The sequence below is a fragment of the Tenrec ecaudatus genome, chromosome 16 (assembly GCF_050624435.1).
Source record: "Tenrec ecaudatus isolate mTenEca1 chromosome 16, mTenEca1.hap1, whole genome shotgun sequence".
In the NCBI taxonomy this organism is placed as follows: domain Eukaryota; kingdom Metazoa; phylum Chordata; class Mammalia; order Afrosoricida; family Tenrecidae; genus Tenrec; species Tenrec ecaudatus.
The window spans coordinates 86,759,506-86,780,690 of NC_134545.1; the positions used below are offsets into that span (position 1 = coordinate 86,759,506).

The 21,185-nt window shown below is 42.0% G+C and overlaps 1 protein-coding gene and 1 pseudogene across 1 annotated transcript in view; both read right to left on the minus strand.

Moving 5' to 3' along the window:
* The window catches only part of ARMH3 (armadillo like helical domain containing 3), a 223,859-nt gene that overhangs the window by 201,248 nt on the left and 1,426 nt on the right, over positions 1 to 21,185 (minus strand). The window contains exons 2-4 of the mRNA XM_075534065.1: positions 8,265 to 8,377; positions 3,886 to 3,942; positions 3,638 to 3,784 (exon numbers count right to left, since the gene is read on the minus strand). Coding sequence (XP_075390180.1) covers positions 3,638 to 3,784; positions 3,886 to 3,942; positions 8,265 to 8,366 — 306 coding nt within the window. The 5' untranslated portion in view covers positions 8,367 to 8,377. The remainder of the gene's footprint in view (positions 1 to 3,637; positions 3,785 to 3,885; positions 3,943 to 8,264; positions 8,378 to 21,185) is intronic.
* LOC142429487 (large ribosomal subunit protein eL42-like) lies at positions 4,308 to 4,634 on the minus strand (annotated as a pseudogene).

Sequence of the window (21,185 nt, forward strand, 5' to 3'; positions counted from 1 at the left end):
GAAAACACATCCTGGAACTCTGGGAAAGCCTGTTAAGTATTAATTACAAAACCATGTATAATCATCATGCATTGTATTCTTACATGGGGAAAGGCAGGGCTCTCTATTCCCATCAAGAGTTGCAGTCCTAGGAACTCTCAGGGACGATCTACCGTGTCGGCATGGACTCCACAGCAAGGAGCACTTTCTTACGTAATACTTTACCAAGGGAGTGTTTCCACGCCCACTCATCTCCCCGGAACTAAAAACAGCTTACAGTTCATGTCCCCATGGTAAACCACTACAATTATCCAAAGTACAATGATGTCTAACTTTCATTGAGCCCCAAGAACTGTGATGCTCACAGTGTAGAACCGGGCTACAATCAACAAACCACAGGACAATCACAGGTCATCTTTCTGGGGCATCTCATCATTCTACAGAAGTAAAACTGAGCCTCACTTAATTTTAAATAAAGGAATGCTCCGTTAATCCCTTGTTTAACTATTGCTTTTGAAACTTAAACCCAATCCTACAAAAATGCCAACAAAATCCTTTATCTGCCAAGAATTCTTCCTATTCTAAATTTGCCAATAACTACCCAAAGTATTCAGCCCGACACAGGCTGTACTGAACCCACTAGATTAAACCCTTTAGAAACTTTGCTCAACATTCACTCAGCAAGAATTTACTGTCAGAGTACTAACTACATTCAAGGCACCCTAGGAATAAAGTACTAAGCAAAATGATCAAAAACTTTGCCCTTAAAAGCCTTCCTGACATGATTGGGGTGCATAAGCTACTGTGGTAAAGAAAGCTGATGGTGCCCAGCTATTACAAGATGTAGTGTCTGGGTGTGGGAAACTAACACAGGAAAATATGACTAGGACTATATTCGCTAATTTATAACAGAGGTAATCTGGAAAGCTAATATTCCACGGTAGGAAAGCCACCACTTTGGTAAGTTAAAGTCCAAATACATTATCCTGCTTTAAATTTCATTCCCACAGAATCTTCCCTGCCTTAAAGTTAGTACAAGGTTGATTCTGTCTCATTCCTATTTGTTCTATCTCTTCCTGCCAATCATCCAACCCTTCTCATACCTTCCCCCAATAATGGATGGGCTGGGGAGGCTTTACCCACCCCAACCCTGGATTCAAAATGTTTGCCATAAGCTTGTATTTTTGGCTTGGCTACACTAACACTGTCATTAATTTTTCCTTGACAGCTTTCAATGTATAGAAAATAACCACATTGCCCCTGTAGCTCTTTTGAATTTAATACGTGAAACAAAAGGGGGAATTGTGGGATGCAGAAAGATTTTTCCCCACATTGTCACCTGCTCGCTATCACATTGTATAGTCAGCTGCTTAGAGGTATTCTTCCTGAGGGCATCAGCCATCTAGAGCACTGAGACACTACTATCTGCCCCACCATAGGTGGGGCTCACACCCTACCAATAAGGATAGTGAGTGTTTCCCTGCAGGAGAGCCCGGAGACAAAGTCAAGTATGCTCAAGGAGGATCAAGGTTAGACTATCATCTTGAATCTAGGATCTGCCCATCTTATTACATGTGTGCCCCTAATCCCTCCCCTTCCTATTGTGGTTACACCCCTAGGTCGTCCCCCTCCCATTGCTTGTATTGCCTGTTACAACCCCTTCCTGTAATCAGGGGGTCCTGTACGCTCCCTAAGTATATAAAAGCCTTGGTTAGAAATATATTCTCTCCTCCTCCCTCTCTCTGTGCGGACCTGACTGCTGAGATCATGGTCGTCCAGAGGTGAGCATGCTACCATGAAATGTGTCTGACTCCTTTATTTTACTTTCTCTCCTATCTTCTATGACTTTACTACAATTTTTATATATTATAGCCATACAATTGCGCCTATGAACCCCGTGGTTGTTAGAGGTTGGTTCACTCTAACATCTGGGGTTTTAAAGGCTTGAGGTTAAACAAGCGGCCATCTAGCAAGGAAGCAACAAAGCCCACATGGAAGAAGAGGTGTCGATAGGATCAGGGATCAGAAGACACAAAAGAACCAACCATTTCTATGCAAATGGGGGGGATCAAGAAAGAGACCCAAAGCCCATCTGTAGACAATTGAACATTCCCTCACAGAAGGGTCACTAGGAAGAGATGAGCCAGCTAGGGTGCAATATAGGACCCGGGAAACACACAATGTTCCTCTAGTTCTTTAATGCTTCCTCCCTCCTCTATCATGACCCCAGTTCTATTTTACAAATCTGGCTAGACCAGAGCATGTACACTAATACCGAAAGGAGCTCTCGACACACAGAAACCAGGGCAGATAAATCCCTCAGGCCCAATATCGAGAGTAGAGATAGCATGAGGGTATGGGTCAGGTGGAGGGAAAAAGGTGGAGAAAAGGGGAGCCAAACGCAATGACCAACGTACAGCCTCCTCCACCAGGGGAACGAACAACAGAAACGTGAGTGAAGAGAAACAGCAGATGGTGTAAAACATGAAAATAAAAATAATTTATAAATTATCAAGGGTTCATGAGGGTGGGAGGGTGGGGGAGGGAAGGGAAAAAAGATGAGGTGATATCAAGGACTCAAGGAGAAAAAAATGTTTTAGAAAGGATGGTGACAACATATGTACAAATGAGCCTGATACAATTGCTGTATGGATCGTTGTTATAAGAGCTGTAAGAGCCCCAATAAAATTATGTATTAAAAAAAAACAAAAAGCCTGTGACATTTCCCCCCCACTTACCTAATGCTGGGCACATAACAACCATTCAAGAAATAGTTGCTGGTATGTATGGATTGTGTTAAGAGCCCCCAATAAAATGATTTTTTTTTTAAAGAAATAGTTGCTGAATGAACCTTCCTCAAGGTCATGCCACTCAGTCCTACAAACTGTGATTTTTGGTGTTTTTTGAGTTAAAAAATCTTTTGAGAATCTGATGAAAGCCTCTCCAGAAAAAGAGAAAAGGATATATGCACGTAAAACACTGCACATTAGCACTGCTCACCTAGTGAGGAAACACTAACCACTGAGCTAGCACCCTCATCTTAACTGTCTCTTCCTTTCTTCACGTATGAAGAAGAATTCCATCAAACAATCCACCTTGGCATTGATCAAATTAGATAATGGCAAGATTATCACTTACTATGAGCAACATTTTCTTTAAACCAGGACAATGGTTAAAAACACATGGTGCTTTGAGAGTGATTAGGGCAAAGAATGTATGGATGTGCTTTATACAATTGATGTATGTATATGTGTGGATTGTGGTAAGAGTTGTTTGAGTCCCTAATAAAATGTAAAAGAAGAAAAGAGAAAAAAATGATTAGGGCAAAGACTGTACAGATGTGCTTTATACAATTGATGTATGTATATGTATGAACTGTGAAAAGAATTGTATCAGCCCCAATAAATTGTTAAAAAAAAGAAAAAAAAACCATGGTATAAATATTTGATGGAACAATGAAAAGAAGAAAGAGGAGGGAGAGAGGCAGTGAAGGAAAGAGAAAAATGTTAAGAGAAGGGAGAAAAGTTGAGGGAGGAAAAGGGTAGAGAGAAAAGAAAGTTATCTCACACCTCAGGGCAAGTCCAGTTTCCTCAGGTCCGGTGCATGGGCTCCAGCACCTTACTCCCTTACACAAGACTCCCCAGCCCCCAGCCTTTACCTGCAATGCATTGACAACTCGAATTGGGTGCTCCTCTCCCAGAGCCTGGATGCAATGTTGAAACAAGGAATTTATATTGTCCTTGATCTTCAGTAACTCCTCACCATCGAGAGATTCCAACTTGCCTTCTAAGTACTCTAAGTTAACCTGCCAAGGAAACGGGAAGGACCTTAGTGCATGTTCTGTGCAGCACCGAGAACACATGAGGAGTTCAGGAGAAGAAATGCACAGACGCCACCAAGTCTTACCTTCATGAGAAAGAGTTCCTCCCAAAACCGAGGACTGCATTTGCTGGGGTCCTCTGTCTATAATCAGAAGATAAACCGGTTTAACATCCTTAGCAATCACATACAGCACGGATGCACTGGGGAAATTCACTGTCCACTGTCAGCCTTACCTTTCAAAATTAACTTTGAAAATGTCCCAACATTCTAAACTGATCTAAACAACGAAAATACATTTCCCCCACTTAATGGAAAATTACTATCTTCCATGTTAAATAATGGCTCTAAAAAATGCCCCCAAATGCTTCTCTTCTAGCATGAAGTGAACCTAGACTATTAAATAAGTTAGTCACATTATGACATGACCCTTTATGTTTTTATGGTGGTCAGTTGTCTTTGTTTTGTATGTAACATTAATATCTTATTGCTTTGTCAATGAACCATGATGAAGCTTAGAACTGGATCACCTGGCCCTTTCTCTTCTTGTCTCCTCCCAGTTCAACAGGCTTGCATCGCTTAATAGCCAACGTTCTCCTAGATCTGCAGTTGGGCTCAACACAGTCAAGCCCCAGCACAATCTTCTTTGTTGCTTTAGCTTTCTTCTGGAAAATTGGCTTAGTCTGCCCACCACAGCCACTCTGCTACCTGTCATATCGTCGCTTTCCCTGGGCACACAGAGAATCCTTGCCCTTCTTGGTCTGTGTCTCTGTGTGGGGCTGGTGCTTGCCACACTTCGTACAGAAAGTCCGGCAGGTTTTAAGAACGTTCACCATGTTGACGGGAGTGCTGCCAGCACGAAAAGCAGTAGTCAGTTTTCAAACCCTTTCCTATACATCAACTCCAATGGCCTAGGGAGCCAGGTAGGATGGACATTGTCATCAACGCCCTCTTAGAAAACAAGGTCCACAAAGTTTAATGACTTGTACAAACGCAGGAACCAGAACCCAGAATGTGTAACTACTATAGCAATGTTCTATAAAACCCTACATTGTGACTGTATATATTTATCCTCTTATATATAATTAATCACTATGCAGAACTTTTACCTGTTCTTTTAATATGCTCTTCTCTTAATTCAAATTGGTCTGAAAGATGAGTAAATTTATGACCCTATAATCCACATTTTGGAGCAATAAATTTTTAAACACAGAAATTTTAGGAAGTCATAAGTTTCTAGTTGATGAGGGAAATAAGAAAATGTATCCTGTACAGGAAGGCTAACAACATAAAACCAGTATAGTCCAATGTTCACCATCACCTTGAGTTGACCTTTTCAGATCACTACCAAAAGCTAAAGCCTTCATTAATTAAGAACTCCTTCTCTAATAAGAAAATAACAATAACGTACTAAGAATCTTTAATTGAGAATGGCACAAAGAATCATCACTTCTGATTCACAAGGTCTTCAGTTAGTGAATTCTTTCTATCCCTTTCTTTCAAGTCCTGCTCCCCAGAAGGGTCATCCTTTGGCCTTCACTCTCATTATATCCTTTTGTTGTCTACATATGAGACTGGGGTATTTACGGAGTTGGCGCTTTCTCAAGCTTGCTCAAGCAAGAGCTGTGTGTATACCGAGCTTGCCTAACACAGAAAGAACCCTAATAGGATACTAGTATGTACTCACCTTTTCTGCATAACCAGAAATGGGAAATTCTGTATTAATGTTCTGCCAAAACCTGCTAGATTACCTGTAGAGCTCATTCCTTAAGGTTTGCCAACAATTAAATGCTTTATTTGGTCATAGTCCTTATTCTGAATCATGTGAAAGAGTCAAAAGAGTAAGAACTTTGGAATCAGTTCAAATCAGGGTTCTACCGCCTTCTAATTGTCATCCTGGTTCCTCATCTGAAAAGTGAAGATCCTGCCAGACCTCCGCGGAGCTCTACAGAGCCCTGTGGCGTAGTGGTGACGCACTGAGTTGCTAACGTAACATCGATCACTTGAAACCTCCAGCTGTTCCGCAGGAGGAAGGGGAGGCTTTCTACTCCGGTAAAGAGTGCCAGTCTCAGAAATCCAGAGAGGCAGCTCTATCCTGTCCTATGGGGTCACAGACTCAATGGTGGTGAGGTTTTGATTTTTAAAGGAGGCCTGATGGCACAGTGGGTTAAGTGTTGAGCTGCGAACCAAAAGACCAGTAATTCAAACCCACCAGCTGCTCCACGAGGAAGGGATGAGGTAGTCTTCTTTCATAAAGATGCACAGCCTGGGAAACCTTCCGGTAGGCGTCCCAATTACAGCCACATGTGGCCCGCCGAGGACATTTATCCGGCCCGCTGGGTGTTTTTGCCCGTTTGTTTTTTTACTTCAAAATAAGATATGCGCAGTGTGCACACGAATTTGTTCAGTTTTTTACAAACTACAGTCCAGCCCTCCAACGGGTCTGAGGGACAAGGAACTGGCCCCCTGTTTAAAAAGTTTGAGGACCCCTGCTTACGGCGCAGTTCTACTCTGTCCTACACGATCGCTAAGAGCCAAAGTCAACTCAAAGGCTGTGGATTTTGGTTTGGTTTTGCAAAGTTACTGTCAGAATTAGAGCTAGTGTCTTCAGTGGTGGATTTAGAATAGTATTACAAACATAGAAAGAATGCAGTATATGGTAACTCATATTTTAAGTACTATTCTGTTTTATATGTCTTGCTTATGACCAAAATTTCAGGAGGCAAGTGTCCTTTGCAGGGTACCTAATCATTCTAACCTTCCTAAATAAATCTCCCATTAAATTGATAAGCATTCTTCAGTTACCCCACCGAGTTGAAGAAGTAATCTAAGTAATTGTTCTCTCGACCAATAATTTGAGATACAATATGATAACCCATCTTTTAAAAATATGGGAATCATAGAATTCTAGGACCAAAAAGAACTTCACGGTCTAAGACAGAAAGGTCCTTAAGGGCTTGAAGATAAACAAGCGGCCATCTAGCTCAGAAGCAACAAAGTCCACATGGAAGAACACACCAGCCTGTGTGATCGAGTGGTCCCAAAGGGATCAGTTACCAGGCATCAAAGAACAAAAAATCATATCATTGACTGCACACCTCCATGATAGGATCGCTGAAGACAAATGGGTGCATAAGCAAATGTGGTGAAGAAAGCTGATGGTGCCCGGCTATCAAAAGAGATAGTGTCTGGGGTCTTAAAGGCTTGAAGGTGAACAAGCGGCCATCTAGCTCAGAAGCAAAAAAGCCCACATGGAAGAAGCACACCGGCCAGTGCGATCACGAGGTGCCAAGGGACCGGGTATAAGGCATCATGCAAAAATAACAACGATATAAGTGTGTGTATATATGTGTATATGTATATATATATATATACCATATTAAATGAAGGGGAAAGTGTAGAGTGGAGACCCAAGGCCCAAGTGTCGGCCAATGGAGATCCCCTCATAGAGGGGTTTAGGAGAGGAGATGGGTTAATTAGGGTGCGAGGTAGTACCGATGAAGAACACAGCTTTCCCCCAGATCCTGGATGCTTCCTCCCCCCAACTACCATGATCCGAATTCTACCTTGCAGGACTGGATAGGGCAGAGGCTGTACACTGGTACATATGAGGGCTGGAGGTACAGGGAATCCAGGGTGGATGATACCTTCAGGACCAAGGGTGTGAGGGACGATGCTGGGAGAGTGGATGGAGGGTGAGTGGGTTGGAAGGGGGGAACTGATTACAAGGATCCACATGTGACCTCTTCCCTGGGAGAGGGACAGCAGAGAAGGGGGGAAGGGAGACTCCGGATAGGGCAAGATATGACAAAATAACGAGGTATAAATTACCAAGGGCACATGAGGGAGGGGGGAAAGGGGAGGGAGGGGGAAAAAAAAAGAGGACCTGATACAAGGGGCTTAAGTGGAGAGCAAATGCTTTGAGAATGATTGGGGCAGGGAATATATGGATGTGCTTTATACAATTGATGTATGTATATGTATGGATGGTGATAAGAGTTGTATGGGTCCCTAATAAAATGTAAAAAAGAAAAGAGGAGAAAAAAATGATTAGGGCAGGGACTGTACAGATGTGCTTTATACAATTGATGTATATATATGTATGAACTGTGATAAGAATTGTATGAGCCCCTAATAAATTGTTAAAATTTAAAAAAAAAAAAAGAAAGGTCCTTAAGTCAGATCAGATCATAAAGAACACGTCTTCCTTTAAAATATATATATTTTTAATTTCCCCTGCCTCCTCTCCTTTCAATTGTTATACCTACTTCATGGCAACAAACTCTAAGAATAATAATTAATACAAAATTACAACCTCTGTCATGAGAGAGTTCAGGCGCTCTCTCACTCTCTCTCCCTCTTTAAAGAACACAATGGTGGCACGCAGGGATAAAGTTAGTCTGTCTACATTTAAGGACAAAACGCTTAGGAGTCAAGAAACAGTTATGCAGAAAGGCATTCCTTACCATGAAGATCTCATCATACATCAGCACCACTTTTTCCTTCAGTGGTTTTTTTGAGGCCAAAGACTTCCGGAGCAGGCCTCCCCGTTTTTCCACCTGTGCCATGGTTACAGAACCTGGGGAAAGAAAAGTCACAGTGAAGTGCCAGAAGCTCTCCAAGATGCTAGACAGATGGTCTATGGCAGTGCCTCTTGAGAGAAAATATTTAAGGAAGAAGAAATGATAAACAATCGTACTATAGATCTTGTGCATCTGTCCAACCTCTGCCCCACACCAGCTAATGTCGGACTTAAATCATCACTTGACCTACAGAACAACACGTTTTACATCCTAAGACATGCCACTAGACAAGGCTTAAAGCAGATCCAAAACCAAGCAGAAAAGTGTAACTAGCTCCATCCATAATAACCTAGCCATATATTTGAGGTTGATGGAAGGAAGGCTGAAAAGCATACACTGCCCGCAGACTGATGGTCAAGTTAAATTTCAAGTATTGATTGGGCTTAGGACCATTAAGGCAGGAAGTATGTGGCAGACTGATGTGCTCCATTGATTTCCCCAGAGTACGTGAGTCCACATCGCTGCAAAGTACTTGGCCTTCACTGCCTCATAAATCACATTGCACTTGACTGTCTACAGAAATTCCTCTGGAAGGAGACCCAAGGCCAAAAATGGCACTTCAAGATGCCAAAACTTAAATTTGATTTCAAAATAACTGAATATATACTCCTTCCAAACTTAATTGTTTATTTGTGTAACCCTGTTACATACAGATCAAACTCCAATGTGATTTCCCAATTCTATATAAAAGCAGTCCCATGAATCATCTACAAATTTTCCCATCATTGCTTCAAGAAATTCTTAAAAATTTCCTCAAGCAAAAAACTCAAAATCTCAGGGGTCCCACTGTGGGGTTTCCAGATTCCCTCACCTCTCCATTATTGATAAGCCTCCCTCTCTTTCTTAAACCCTAGGCTCTAGCTGTGAAATGTCATCTAATCTAATGATTAACTACTTGGGCAGTGGGTGGGAGTAACTGGTTTTTACCTCCAGACAAATCCAAAACAGCAAAACTAATTTTGTTCAATGACTTTGGAAAGATATGCGCTGCCTTTCCAATCAAAGTCAACATTTTGTTGAAAACAGATGCAGCCGATAGCACAAAAAAATTATACCTCATATACTGTTTTTCTCTAAACTATCATCCCCAAGAGAATCACCTTGAGTGTGTGTGTATAAATACATACATAAAAAAATAAAATAAAATAATAAATAAATACATACATACATATATATGAAATATATATGTGAAATTCTTTCTCAGAGATGCTTAATATCTAGTTGTACTTTCAGATATATAGAGATATATCTCAAAGCATAACTCGTTAGTAAGTATCTAGGAAGGAATTACATTTTATACTATTTCATGGTAGATGCTCAGTGTATGCTGTTCACTGACAGTTTCTGAAATGAGAAGGAAAAAAGTGTGTGTGTGTGTGTGTGCGTGTGTATATGTGTGTATCTCCTTAGTCTGACCTAAATTGTAATAAGATCTATTTCCATGAAAGCCTCATTAAGTCCTCAAATTCAATTATGATCCAGAGAGAACTGAAAGGGGGTGGGGGGAGAAAGAAAAAAAAACTCATTTAGGCAATTTATACTATATTGATTAAATTTATACTATATTGATTGTCTTAAAGCATGAAATACAGTTTCCATTCAAAATAGTCCTGTGTCTTTTAAACAGCTAGTAAAGAGGAGGATGTCCCTATCAGGGAAAAATAAATTAGAAATCAAGATGAACCTATTAAAATAAATAAAAAACAATGCGACTCTAAGCTTAGTGGCTTTGGATCTTGTACGCTCAGCGTTGACCAGCAGATTAGCAGGAATGGGCGGGCTTCAGGAGTTCCCGGATGCGGACATCCAGGGATGTTTCCAAACACCCCCCTCTGAGGATTTACAATTGGGTCACAGCGAATCAATGCCACCCCACATCTAATAAGCTCACTTTCCCTATTTCAGAATCAATACTTTCTAATAAAAGAGAAGAGGAGAGGGGGAAAAAAAACAATTCAATCCAAAGTACCAAGTTTCCTAAGAACTTAAATTCTTTTCATCATTCTCCATCCATTTGGCGTATGGATGATTCAGCCCACCACCTCACCTCATTACTCTCTATCATAGTGGTAGGCAACTGGAATTTACCTCCCAAACTGTACACAGGTAAGTGGACACTGGCAATGAAGGACCCTCCGCCTGCCAGCATTCCTACCTTGATGTTTCTGGGCTCTAAACGGGGCAACGTGTTAGAACACTTCAACAAGTTTTTCTTAATTTCCCAGAAATTAAATGTATGCTCCTAAGTGTTAAAGCAAAATAAATGACTGTGAATACTAAAGCAGTCAAATCCAACATCAAAATAATCAACTGAGTGTACTGTTTATATTCTTTCTCCCAGAGCTTTTCTCTCAATAGCATGAACTGCCACAGTGACTGTGAACAATGGGTTCAGAGCAAGGACTGTGAACACAGCACAGGACCGGGCTGTGGCTTGTTCTGTTCTACACAGACTCGCCATGAGTCAAAACTGTCTCGAATGAGCCAGGCAGGCGCCCTGCAGGAGTGATTTGGTAGTACAATGCTCACAGGAAACCTGGGTTTGATTCCCAGTGAACCTCAAGCACAGCCACTACGCACTCATCTGTTGATGGAAACTTACATGTTGCCACAAGCAAAACTAATCCCAGGGAAGCTTCCAAACCAATACAGACTAGGAAAAGGCTTGGTGATCTCGAGTCCTTGCTGACACACAGCAACCCCTGGGGGGTTTCGGAGACCGTAAGTGTTTAAAGACGCAGAAAGCTCGTCTTTCTCCCTCAGAGCAGCCGGTGGTTATGATCTGCTGGCCATGCGGATCGCAGCCCAACGTGTTAACCACTACACCACCAGGGCTCCTCATTTCCAAACATCAGCCACACAAATCATAGCCTGAGACCATAAGAACTAGATAGTGCCAGCTACCACTAACCAAGATCACAATAAATGGTCCTGAACAGAGTGAGAAAAACACTGAACAACATTCAAAACCACAAAAAACGACCACACTGCTCTCAATATAGACTGGTGGAACCCCTGAGACTAAGGAATTTAAATACTCTTCAAGCCTGGAAATGAAGCCACCGCTCCTAGCAAAGGCTGAGATGCAGCCCAGCCTGGAAGTAAAAGAACATCACTGAAAAACATACTTCTCAGAACAATCGACTGCATGAGCCCACAAGGGCAGCATTTGCCAAGACCAAAGCTCAGAACCCATGAAGGGGTAGGAAAGAGGGGGGCATGGAAACAAGGAACCTGGGGAGGAAATGGGGAGAGCGTTGTTACACTGAGGGGATTATAACTAATGGCAAAGAACAAAATGTGCATAAACTATTGAAAGAAAATCTAATGGGTCCTCTTCACTTTCCACCTACTCACAATTTAAAGCACAACATTGTGCCTCACAGCTGGGAGCTGGGAGGGCTGACTCCACAACTGCAGCCACCACCATGTCCCACACACTGTTCTACACACTTTACAGACACGAATTCATTTCATCCTCATAGCGACTCTAAGACCCAGGAACTTTCCATTCAACACAAACAAACAGTTTAAAGCCTTGATCAATATAGGACAGAGCAGGGAATCAAACCCAAATAGCCTGATGCTAGAATTGCTGCTTTTAACCATGATGATTTACTGTCTTTCCTAAGGCAGAGGGATTAGCAGAAATACAAAGGTAAGTAAAAAGCACTGCTACTGGGATTCCAGTTCGTACACGCAAAGGCTTATTGCAAACAAAATGTGTTTAAACGGGTCTCCGCCTTGTCCCCGAAGCTCCTTTGGATGCTTTCAAAGAGAAGAAAAGGTCCAATCAAAACAGTGGCTTCTCGGGGAATCTGCTGGCCAGTTAAAGTCAAGACAGAGGCATCAGCTCAGTAGTTGTGGCAACTGTTTTATGAGATGCCAAAGGGTAACTTTGGTAGATTTTTCTCCGAGTACACAGGGCGATCATGAAAACTTATTATCAAGAAGTTTCAGGAAAACTGAAACCTGCATTGCTGAGAAAAAGGCCAGAAAATTTACACCATGGAACTTTTTTCCCACCACAACAATGTACCTGCTCATTCTTTCAGGGTCACAAGCACACAGTACTGTGAAAATTTCATTGGGAAACCTTACTCCATCCACCCTTCAACCCTGTTCTTGCTGCTTCAGACTCAGACTTCCTCTGGTTCCCAAAACTCAAGGAACACATCCAAGAAGCATGATTTGAGTTCCTAGAGGATGCCAAAACTGTCGTTTTAATGTGGCATAAATTGAAGAGCAAAGAATTCCTGAGGGGAAGATTTAGAAAGATGGAAACCCATCTTCAGAAGGAGATAAACCTACTGGAGACTACGTCAAGAAACAATGGCTTCCAACCTGTGTGATCATGAGGTGTCGATGAGATCAGGTATCAGGCATCAAGACCCAGAACAAAAACATCATGTCAATGTGAATGTAGGGGAGTGCAGAGTGAACACCCAAGGCCCCTTACAGAAGGGTCACAAAGAAGAGATAAACCAGTCAGGGTGCAGCACAGCACCAATGACAATTTTCCTCTAGTTCTTTAATGCTTGCCCCACCCCCACTCCAATATCATGATCCCAATTCTACCTTACAAATCGGACTAGAGTATGTACACTGGTACAGATGAGAGCTGGAAACACAATGAATTCAGGACAGATAAACCCCTAAGGACCAATAAAGAGAGTAGCGATACCAGGAAGGTAAGGGAAGGTGAGGGGAGAAAGGAGAAACCAATCACAATGATCTACATACAATTCCCTCCCAGGGGAACAGACAATAGAAAAGTAGTTAGAGACATCGGTCAGTGTCAAGAGATGAAAAAATAATAATAATTTCTAAATTATCAAGGGTTCATGAGAAAGGGAGGGGAGAGAGGGGTAAAAATGAGGAACTGATACCAAGGGCTCAAGTAGAAAGAAAATGTTTGAAAAATGATGATGGCAACAAATGTATAAATGTACTTGACACAATGGATGGATGGATGGTAACAAGAGTTGTATAAACCCCCCATAAAATGATTTTTTAAAAGGTTGTACAATTTGAAATATATAATCAATGTCAGTTAACTGTACATGTAGAAATTGTTTAATTGGTATGTTCTGTGCTGAATAGTATCAATATCAAAAATAAAATAAATTATATTTTTAAAAGAAAAAAAAACAATGACTACAAATTTTTGTTTAATAAAGCTTCCTATGATTTTGTACACTACTTTACAGAGTACACTAAAGAGTGATGGGAACCTGCATATAAATTATAAAAGAAGTCCCAGGTGAATGAAGGGAGAGAACAGATCATCTTTAACCTTAATGAACAAACTCTGGTGTGTCCAAGCATCTTGAAGTTCATCATTAATAGTTTGAAAGTGGGCGAAGATGCATGGTAGGAAGTAAAAGATAAATGCCTGATGTATATTCATACAGGTAATGATAAATGGAACAGAGAGAGACAAATGGGTGAAATAGTAGAAAGTGTCCAAAAGGAAAGCTGTAGGAGAATCTGAGTGCCTGGTTGATAGATGTGACCAAGATGCTTTTTAAAAAAGAGAAATTGAAACACTGATACCACCGCAGGATTTAATGGATACTACCACATGAAGATAATCTTGGCTGAAAGCAGAGAATACCCAAAAGATGTTTAACTGGCCACACAAAGGCATTTGACTGTGTGGATCAGAACAAACTATGGATGGCCATGAGAAGAACGGGGGTCCAGAACCCTCATTGTGCTCATTACTGTATATATGGACCAAGGAGAGAAGCAGCTGAGAGAACAGAACAAGGAAATACTGCTTGACCGAAAATTACAAAAGGTGGGTGTCAGGGTTGGGTCCTCTAACCATATTTACTCAATCTGTATGCTGAGTAAATAGTCAAAGCTAAATTATATGAAGAAGTAAGTGACATCGGGATTGGAGGAAGGCTTATTAACAACCTGCAATATGCAGATGACACAACCTTGCTTGCGGTAAGCAAGAACTTGAGGCACTTGCCGATGAATATTAAGGATTGTAGCCTTCATTATGGGTTACAACTCAATGTAAAGAAAACAAAAATCCTCACTAGACCAGTCGGTAACATCATGATAAACAGGGAAACGATTAAAGTTGTCAAGGATTTCATCTTGACTGGAACCACAATCAATGCTCATGGAAGCAGCAGTCAACACATTGCATTAGGTAAATCTGCAGCCCAAGACCTCTTTAAACTGTTGAAAAGCAAGGAGATTACTTTGAGGACTAAAGTGCCTGACCCAAGCCATGATATATTTTCAATTGCTACATATGCATGTGAGAATAGGAAGACCAAAGAAGAATCAATGCATTTGTATTATGGAGCTGACAAATAATATTGAAAGTACCATGGACTGTGGGATATAAAAAGCCTGTTCCCTAGCTCGTCTCCCCCAAATATATATGCTAGACCTAGGATACTGCTTGCAACTAATGGTAATGATTGTCAAGTTCTCTCCCTGAAGACACCAGCCATCCAAAGCAAGCAGACACCATTGTTTATCCCACCATAGGTGGGGCTCACTCCCTGCTGTTAGGGACCCTGGATTGCTTCCCTGAAAGCTTAGTCTAACTATAAATCTCCAGCTCAAGGGCAATCAAGGTTAGGCCACCATCATGAATCTAGGATCCGCCCATCTTGTCACATGTGTGCCCCCAATCTCTCCCCTTCCTATTGCATATATACCCCAAGATCGAGCCCCTCTCATTACTGTATTACCTATAGTACAACCCCTTCCTGTGACAAATGTCTTTACCTATAATCAGGGGGCTTGACACCCCCATAAGATATATAAGCCTTGCTAAGCAAGAAATAACTCTCTCTCTCCTGCCCTCTCTCATCTGCCATCTCCACGTGTACCATCAAGAGGAGGTGAGGTGAGCATGCTACCATGAAATGTGTCTGACTTCTTTATTTTACTCTCTCTCTCCCATCTCTCCTATTTCTGACTTTATTTTATATATATATATATATCATACAATTGAGCTTACTGAACCCATGATAGTATGGGGGGTGCTGGTCTCCCCCACAATGGACTGCCAAAAGAACAAACAAATCTGTTTTGGAAAAAGTACAGCTATAATGCTCCTTAGAGGCAAGGATGATGAAAGTGTCTCAGTACTTTAGACATGTTGTCAGGAGAGACCAGTCCCTGGAGGAGGACATCAAGCTTGGTAAAGGAGAGGGGCAGTGACAAAGGCCCTCCACATGATGAATTAACACAGTGGCTACAACTACAGACTCAAACATAAGGACAATTGTGAGGATGGCACAGGATGGGCAGTGTTTTGTTTTACAGTGTACATAGGGGTCACTATGAGTCAGAACTGTCTAGGTGGGAGAGGGACAGCAAGGGCTGAGCACCCCCCACAAGACCAAAAGCAATCCAGACCAGACGATGCCACATAAGATAACCAGTATCACGAAGTAAAACCAGATGCCCCAGGTTCAAACAAAGCCGCAAGGAGTCGACAAGCAATTCTTGGAGTAGCCAAACCCTATCCACAAATGCTGGACATTCCTTATGACCCCTTTAAAAACCCGCACCCTGACTGCTGGGCGCGACTTCCCTGACCTGTTGGCCTAGGTCACGGAACCTCGTCCAGGAGTTCCCTCAATAAAGCTATTTCTGTTTCTGCTCCTTTGTCTTATACTTTGTCTCCTCATGCCTCAGTTTTACCTTTACAAGAGACAACTCACAGGTACCTAACAACAGCAGCAGCGGCAACCATGTTTTAATTGAGCCTAGTCTGATAATTCACTGAAACTCGGTAACAAATGGAAACATAGATAAACAATTAAGAGGAGAAAACAATGGACCTATGGTTCTCGGGGACCCGGGAGAGGGGGAGGCAGGAGAACCGAATGGGGGTGTCAACCAACCCATAGACAAGGGAACAACAAGTGATCTAAAATCGAGGGAGAGAAGAGCGTAGGAGGCCTGATGGGGCTTAATCAAGGGCAATGTAACCAAGAGAAATTACTGAAACCCAAATGAAGGCTGAACGTGATAGTGGGACAAGAGGAAAGTAAATAGAAATAAAGGGAAGAACAAGGAGGCAAAGGGCATTTATAGAGGTCTAAATACAGGCATATACATTTGTAAATATACTTTTATATAACAACAGGAAAATAGAGCTATGTACATATATTTATACATTAAGTATTAAGGTAGCAGATGGACATTGGTCTCGACTCAAGAACTACCTCAGTGCAAGAACACTTTGTTCTAACAACCTGGCATTCTGTGATGCTCACCCTCCCAATAGCTGAAGACAAAATGGGGGCATAAGCAAATGTGGTGAAGAAACTGATGGTGCCCGGTTATCAAAAGAGATAGTGTCTGGGGTATTAAAGGCTTGAAAGTAAACAAGTGGCCATCTAGCTCAGAAGCAACAAAGCCCACATGAAAGAAGCACACCAGCCTGTGTGATCAATCATGAGGTGTTGATGGGATCAGGTATCAGGTATCAAAGACCCAGAACAAAAAAATCATATCAATGTGAATGAGGGGGAGCACAAAGTGGAGACCCAATGTCCATCTGTGGATAATTGGACATCCCCTTACAGAAGGGTCACAAGGAAGAGAAGGGTTAGTCAGGGTGCAGCACAACATCAATGAAACATATAACTTTCCTTCAGTTCTTTAATGCTTTCTCCCCCCCCACTATCATGATTTCAATTCTACCTTACAAATCAGACTAGACCAGAGCATGTACTGCTAAATATAAGAGCTCTCAACACAGGGAATTCAGGACAGATAAAGCCCTCAGGCCCAATAATGAGAAAAGAGGGTAAGGTGAAGGTGAGAGGAGAAAGGGGGAACCGAACCGATCACAATGATCTACATATAACCCCTTCTTAGGGGGATGGGCAACAGAAAAGTGGGTGAAGAGAGACAGTGAGCGGTTGATAGAAGACATGGATAAAAAAAATTGATAAATTATAAAAGGTTCATGAGGGAGGTGAGAGGGGAAAATGAGAAACTGGTATCAAGGGCTCACATAGAGAGAAAATGTTTAAATGATGATGGCAACAATGTACAAATGTTTGATAAGATGGATGGATGGATGCATAGATGGTGATAAGAGCTATAAGAGCCCCCAATAAATTTTTTTAATGGAAACATGAAAGGGAGAACAAGTCAAGAATAAGGCAATGCAAGTCTTAGCTCACAAGAGAACATGCTTTATCACCAAAACCCATAACCAAGCTCATGGCCAATGAGTCGATTCCAATTCACAGTGACTCTCTAGAACAGAATAGAACAGCAATTTTGAATTTCTGAGGCTGTAAACGTTCAAGGGAACAGAAAGCCTCATCTTTCTTCTACAAGCAACTGGGAGGTCAAACCACGGGCCTTGCAGTTAACAGCAGAAAGGGTAAACCACCAGGGCTCCTTTGCTTCACCACAGCAGAGAATCAGCTATTTCAGAGCTCCTGGGATGCCTGATTCCTGGAAATGTAGATTCTTAAAGCCCAATTACTGATGCAGGTTCATCACTGCGTTGGTTACGACTCCTGGTGACGCTACATATAACAGCAAAATGTTGTCCACTCTGCGCTATCTTCATAAGCACTGGTATATTTGAGTCCACTGTTTTTTCTATTGTATCATTCTATCTCTTTGAGAGGTTCCTGATTTTTCAGGGACTCTCTACCAACTAGGGAATTTACATTTTTAATAATTAGCCCAGGTCAGTAGTTCTCAACCAGAGCAATGTTGTCTGAGCCATCTGGCACCGTTTAGAAATATTTTGGTTGTCACTCCTTGGACAGGAGGTGGGATCTAGTGAGTACAGACTAGGGATGTTGCTAAACATACTACAATGAACAGTACAGCCTCTCCTCTGGCCCCTTACAACAAAGCATTACCTGAAGACGTCAAGAATGTTAAGTTTGAAAAACCCTAACCCAAGTAATTCTCATGTATACTAAAATTTTAGAATTATGCACCCAAGTTTTAAACCAAAAGACATTTGAACAACGCTCACCTACCCCATCTCATCTTCCTACACCTAACTCACCAATGGACATCCCTTTCCCTTGGATTCTTAGCAATTGTTTGGCCATCTGAAAGAGGAGCAGGATCCCTCTAAGATATACTGACTTTAGAAATACATAATGGCAAGGAAAGAAATAAAAAAAAATCCTACGTGGCTGTGTTACCAGGAATTGTGACTAAGTCAATTACTGTGTTGCCTGGATATGAGCCAATTAATGCCAAGAGAAGGCAACATGTTTGCATCAAGCACCAAATTGAAACATGTTGGCCACCAATCTCTACTCTCCAGTCCTTATTCTCCTAAATTTCCTAGTTCCCCTAAGTACAAGGGGGGGTTGTTTGATTTTGCTTTGTTTTGAATCTTACCTCTTTAGGAAGAAGTATCTGATCCTCAAGTCTATCTATAAGGCCTGCCACATACTCTGGAGGTAAACAGAGCTCATAAGCCAGGGGTCCTCAAACTATGGGCCACATGCGGTCCACCGAGGACATTTATCTGGCCTGCCGGGTGTTTTTGCCCCGTTTGTTTTTTTACTTCAAAATAAGATATGTGCAGTGTGCATTGGAATTTGTTCATAGTTTTTTGGTTGTTTTTTTTAACTACAGTCTGGCCCTCCAACGGCCTGAGGGAAAGTGAACTGGCCCCCGTTTTAAAAGTTTGAGGACCCCTGACATAAGCATTTAAGAAATGCAGGATTTTCTATCTCATTTCTCAAGCTAGTTCCTCGTATGCTTCCTTCTTGCTTCCTGAAGGCCCTGATGGTCTAGATCACACTGTATTCATATCCAACCCTCCACATAGTTCTTCTCTGGGGTTCCTCTCAGTAGCAAGAGACAAAGGTCCCCCCCATTCCATGCCACAGACAAGTCTATAACACTGTTCCATTGTAATGGCCTTTACTGCTAGTTACTCCAAGTCGTTCATAGCTCAAAAGTGAAAACTGTATTCTTGAAGCCACTTCTTGGAATTCACTCCAGGGAGAGGCCCACCAATTCCCTTTTATCTTTTTTTTTTGGGGGGGGCCAATTCCTAGAGTTGGAATTAATCAGTCATTCCCCCTAATTTTTCAGAGTAAAGCCTCCCATCCAAGATGATCACACAACTCAGCTGAGTACTCGCTAAATACTTGGTACTATTCTATGTGTTTTATATATACGGTCTAATTTTCCTATGTCTTCTGCTCCTGTCAAGATTGACAGCCTGGAAACCCTCTTTCGGCTCTGTTTGTTTGTGTTCTCCTGTAGGTGTCATCCATAATCAGTATACAGATGTGAACTAGCTTCAGTGAAGATCATTCAATCCAGTCCCAACGGCATCTAACTAGTTCTGCCTACTGTCACCAGCTAGCAGTACAGATGAAAAGATTTAAACAAGCAGGATTCCCTCAGGTTCCTTACTACAGAAAGAAGGTACTTGCACCTCCAGAAGGAGGAACCAACTCTGGAACTGACAAGATTTCAGGAAACTCTGACTGAAAAAACACTTTTCTGACACCTCCCCAAATGAAATTTCCTTGTAATATCTTCTTCTCAGTGAACAGGAGCCTCTTGTAAATTCCTCCTGTCTGTCTCCTGCTCAGGTCCCGCACTGCTGCTCAGATACACTCAATCCTTTCTTCCAGAACAATCCAAGCTTCATGAACATCTCCTCAGTATGAAATGAAAATTGTCAGGCAGAGTCTCATGAACATTCTAAAGGAAAACAAAAAGGTAACTGCAAACTTGCAGTCAACTGACTTCTTGCTAGTTTGCTACATCCCACTTATCAAGATCTTATCATATGTTTAGTATAAGATAAAAAGGACTCCCAAAATTACTAAGTTCCAGTCCCTGCCTGAGGAGTTCCCGTGAAGTAGAAATGCCTACTCTGATGTTTCTTTAAATAAATGTTTTTCCAAAGATTTTTTTTATACTTGCCCTCATGCAGAGCTGTTGCCAAAATGGCATGCTCAACAGGCCTCCTGCCTTCTGGCTGCTTCAGTATCTCTATGTGTACACCTGACTGCAGCACACCTGACTCTCCATAGCATTTTCCTGCCCAACTCAACCCTTCCAAACTCTGGTCTACTTTTCCTAAGTCATATTCTAGTCAGTGAAATTCCCATCCACCAGTCTCTCAAAACAAACTCCCCCAAAACAGTCACTAATTGCCCCAACAGTCCGCTCAGAAATATGTCTAAAATCCATTCCCTTCCTGTCCATTCCCACCGCCACACTTTCAACTTCCAGAACGCTTAGTGTCCCTGCCACATTTCTTATCCCTCTAACCTGTCCTTCTGTCACTAACCCCAAACTCACTGCCATCAAGTCCATTGCAATTCATAGCAACCCTTCCGTCAGCACCTAACTTCAGAAGTTCTGATGGCTCCCCATTCCCACAGCCTCATTTCCTGGCCATTTCACTACCACACATCTTGTTTGGGACAAATTTCTGAGTTTCCCTCCTCATTGTCATCCTACCTTTGCTTGTTGCTATCTCAGTCTGAAATGCATTTCCTTTGTGTAACCTCCTACTCATCCTTCAATGTAAGTCTCACCTCCCAATGACTATTCTTGCCCCCCCCCCCCGCATCCCCACAGCACATGTTCTTCCAGGAATCACCCCTGTCGTAAACTCTGTTATATAAATATGTCTTTCTAAAGGAGCCCTGGTGTTACAATGGGTTAGCACTGGGCTGTTAACAACATGGTGAGCAGTTTGAATCCACCAAGTGCCCTTCAGGAGAAAGGTAAGGCTCTCCATTCAGGTAAAGGTTTACGGACTGCGACACCCACAGGGATAGCTCTACAGCCCCT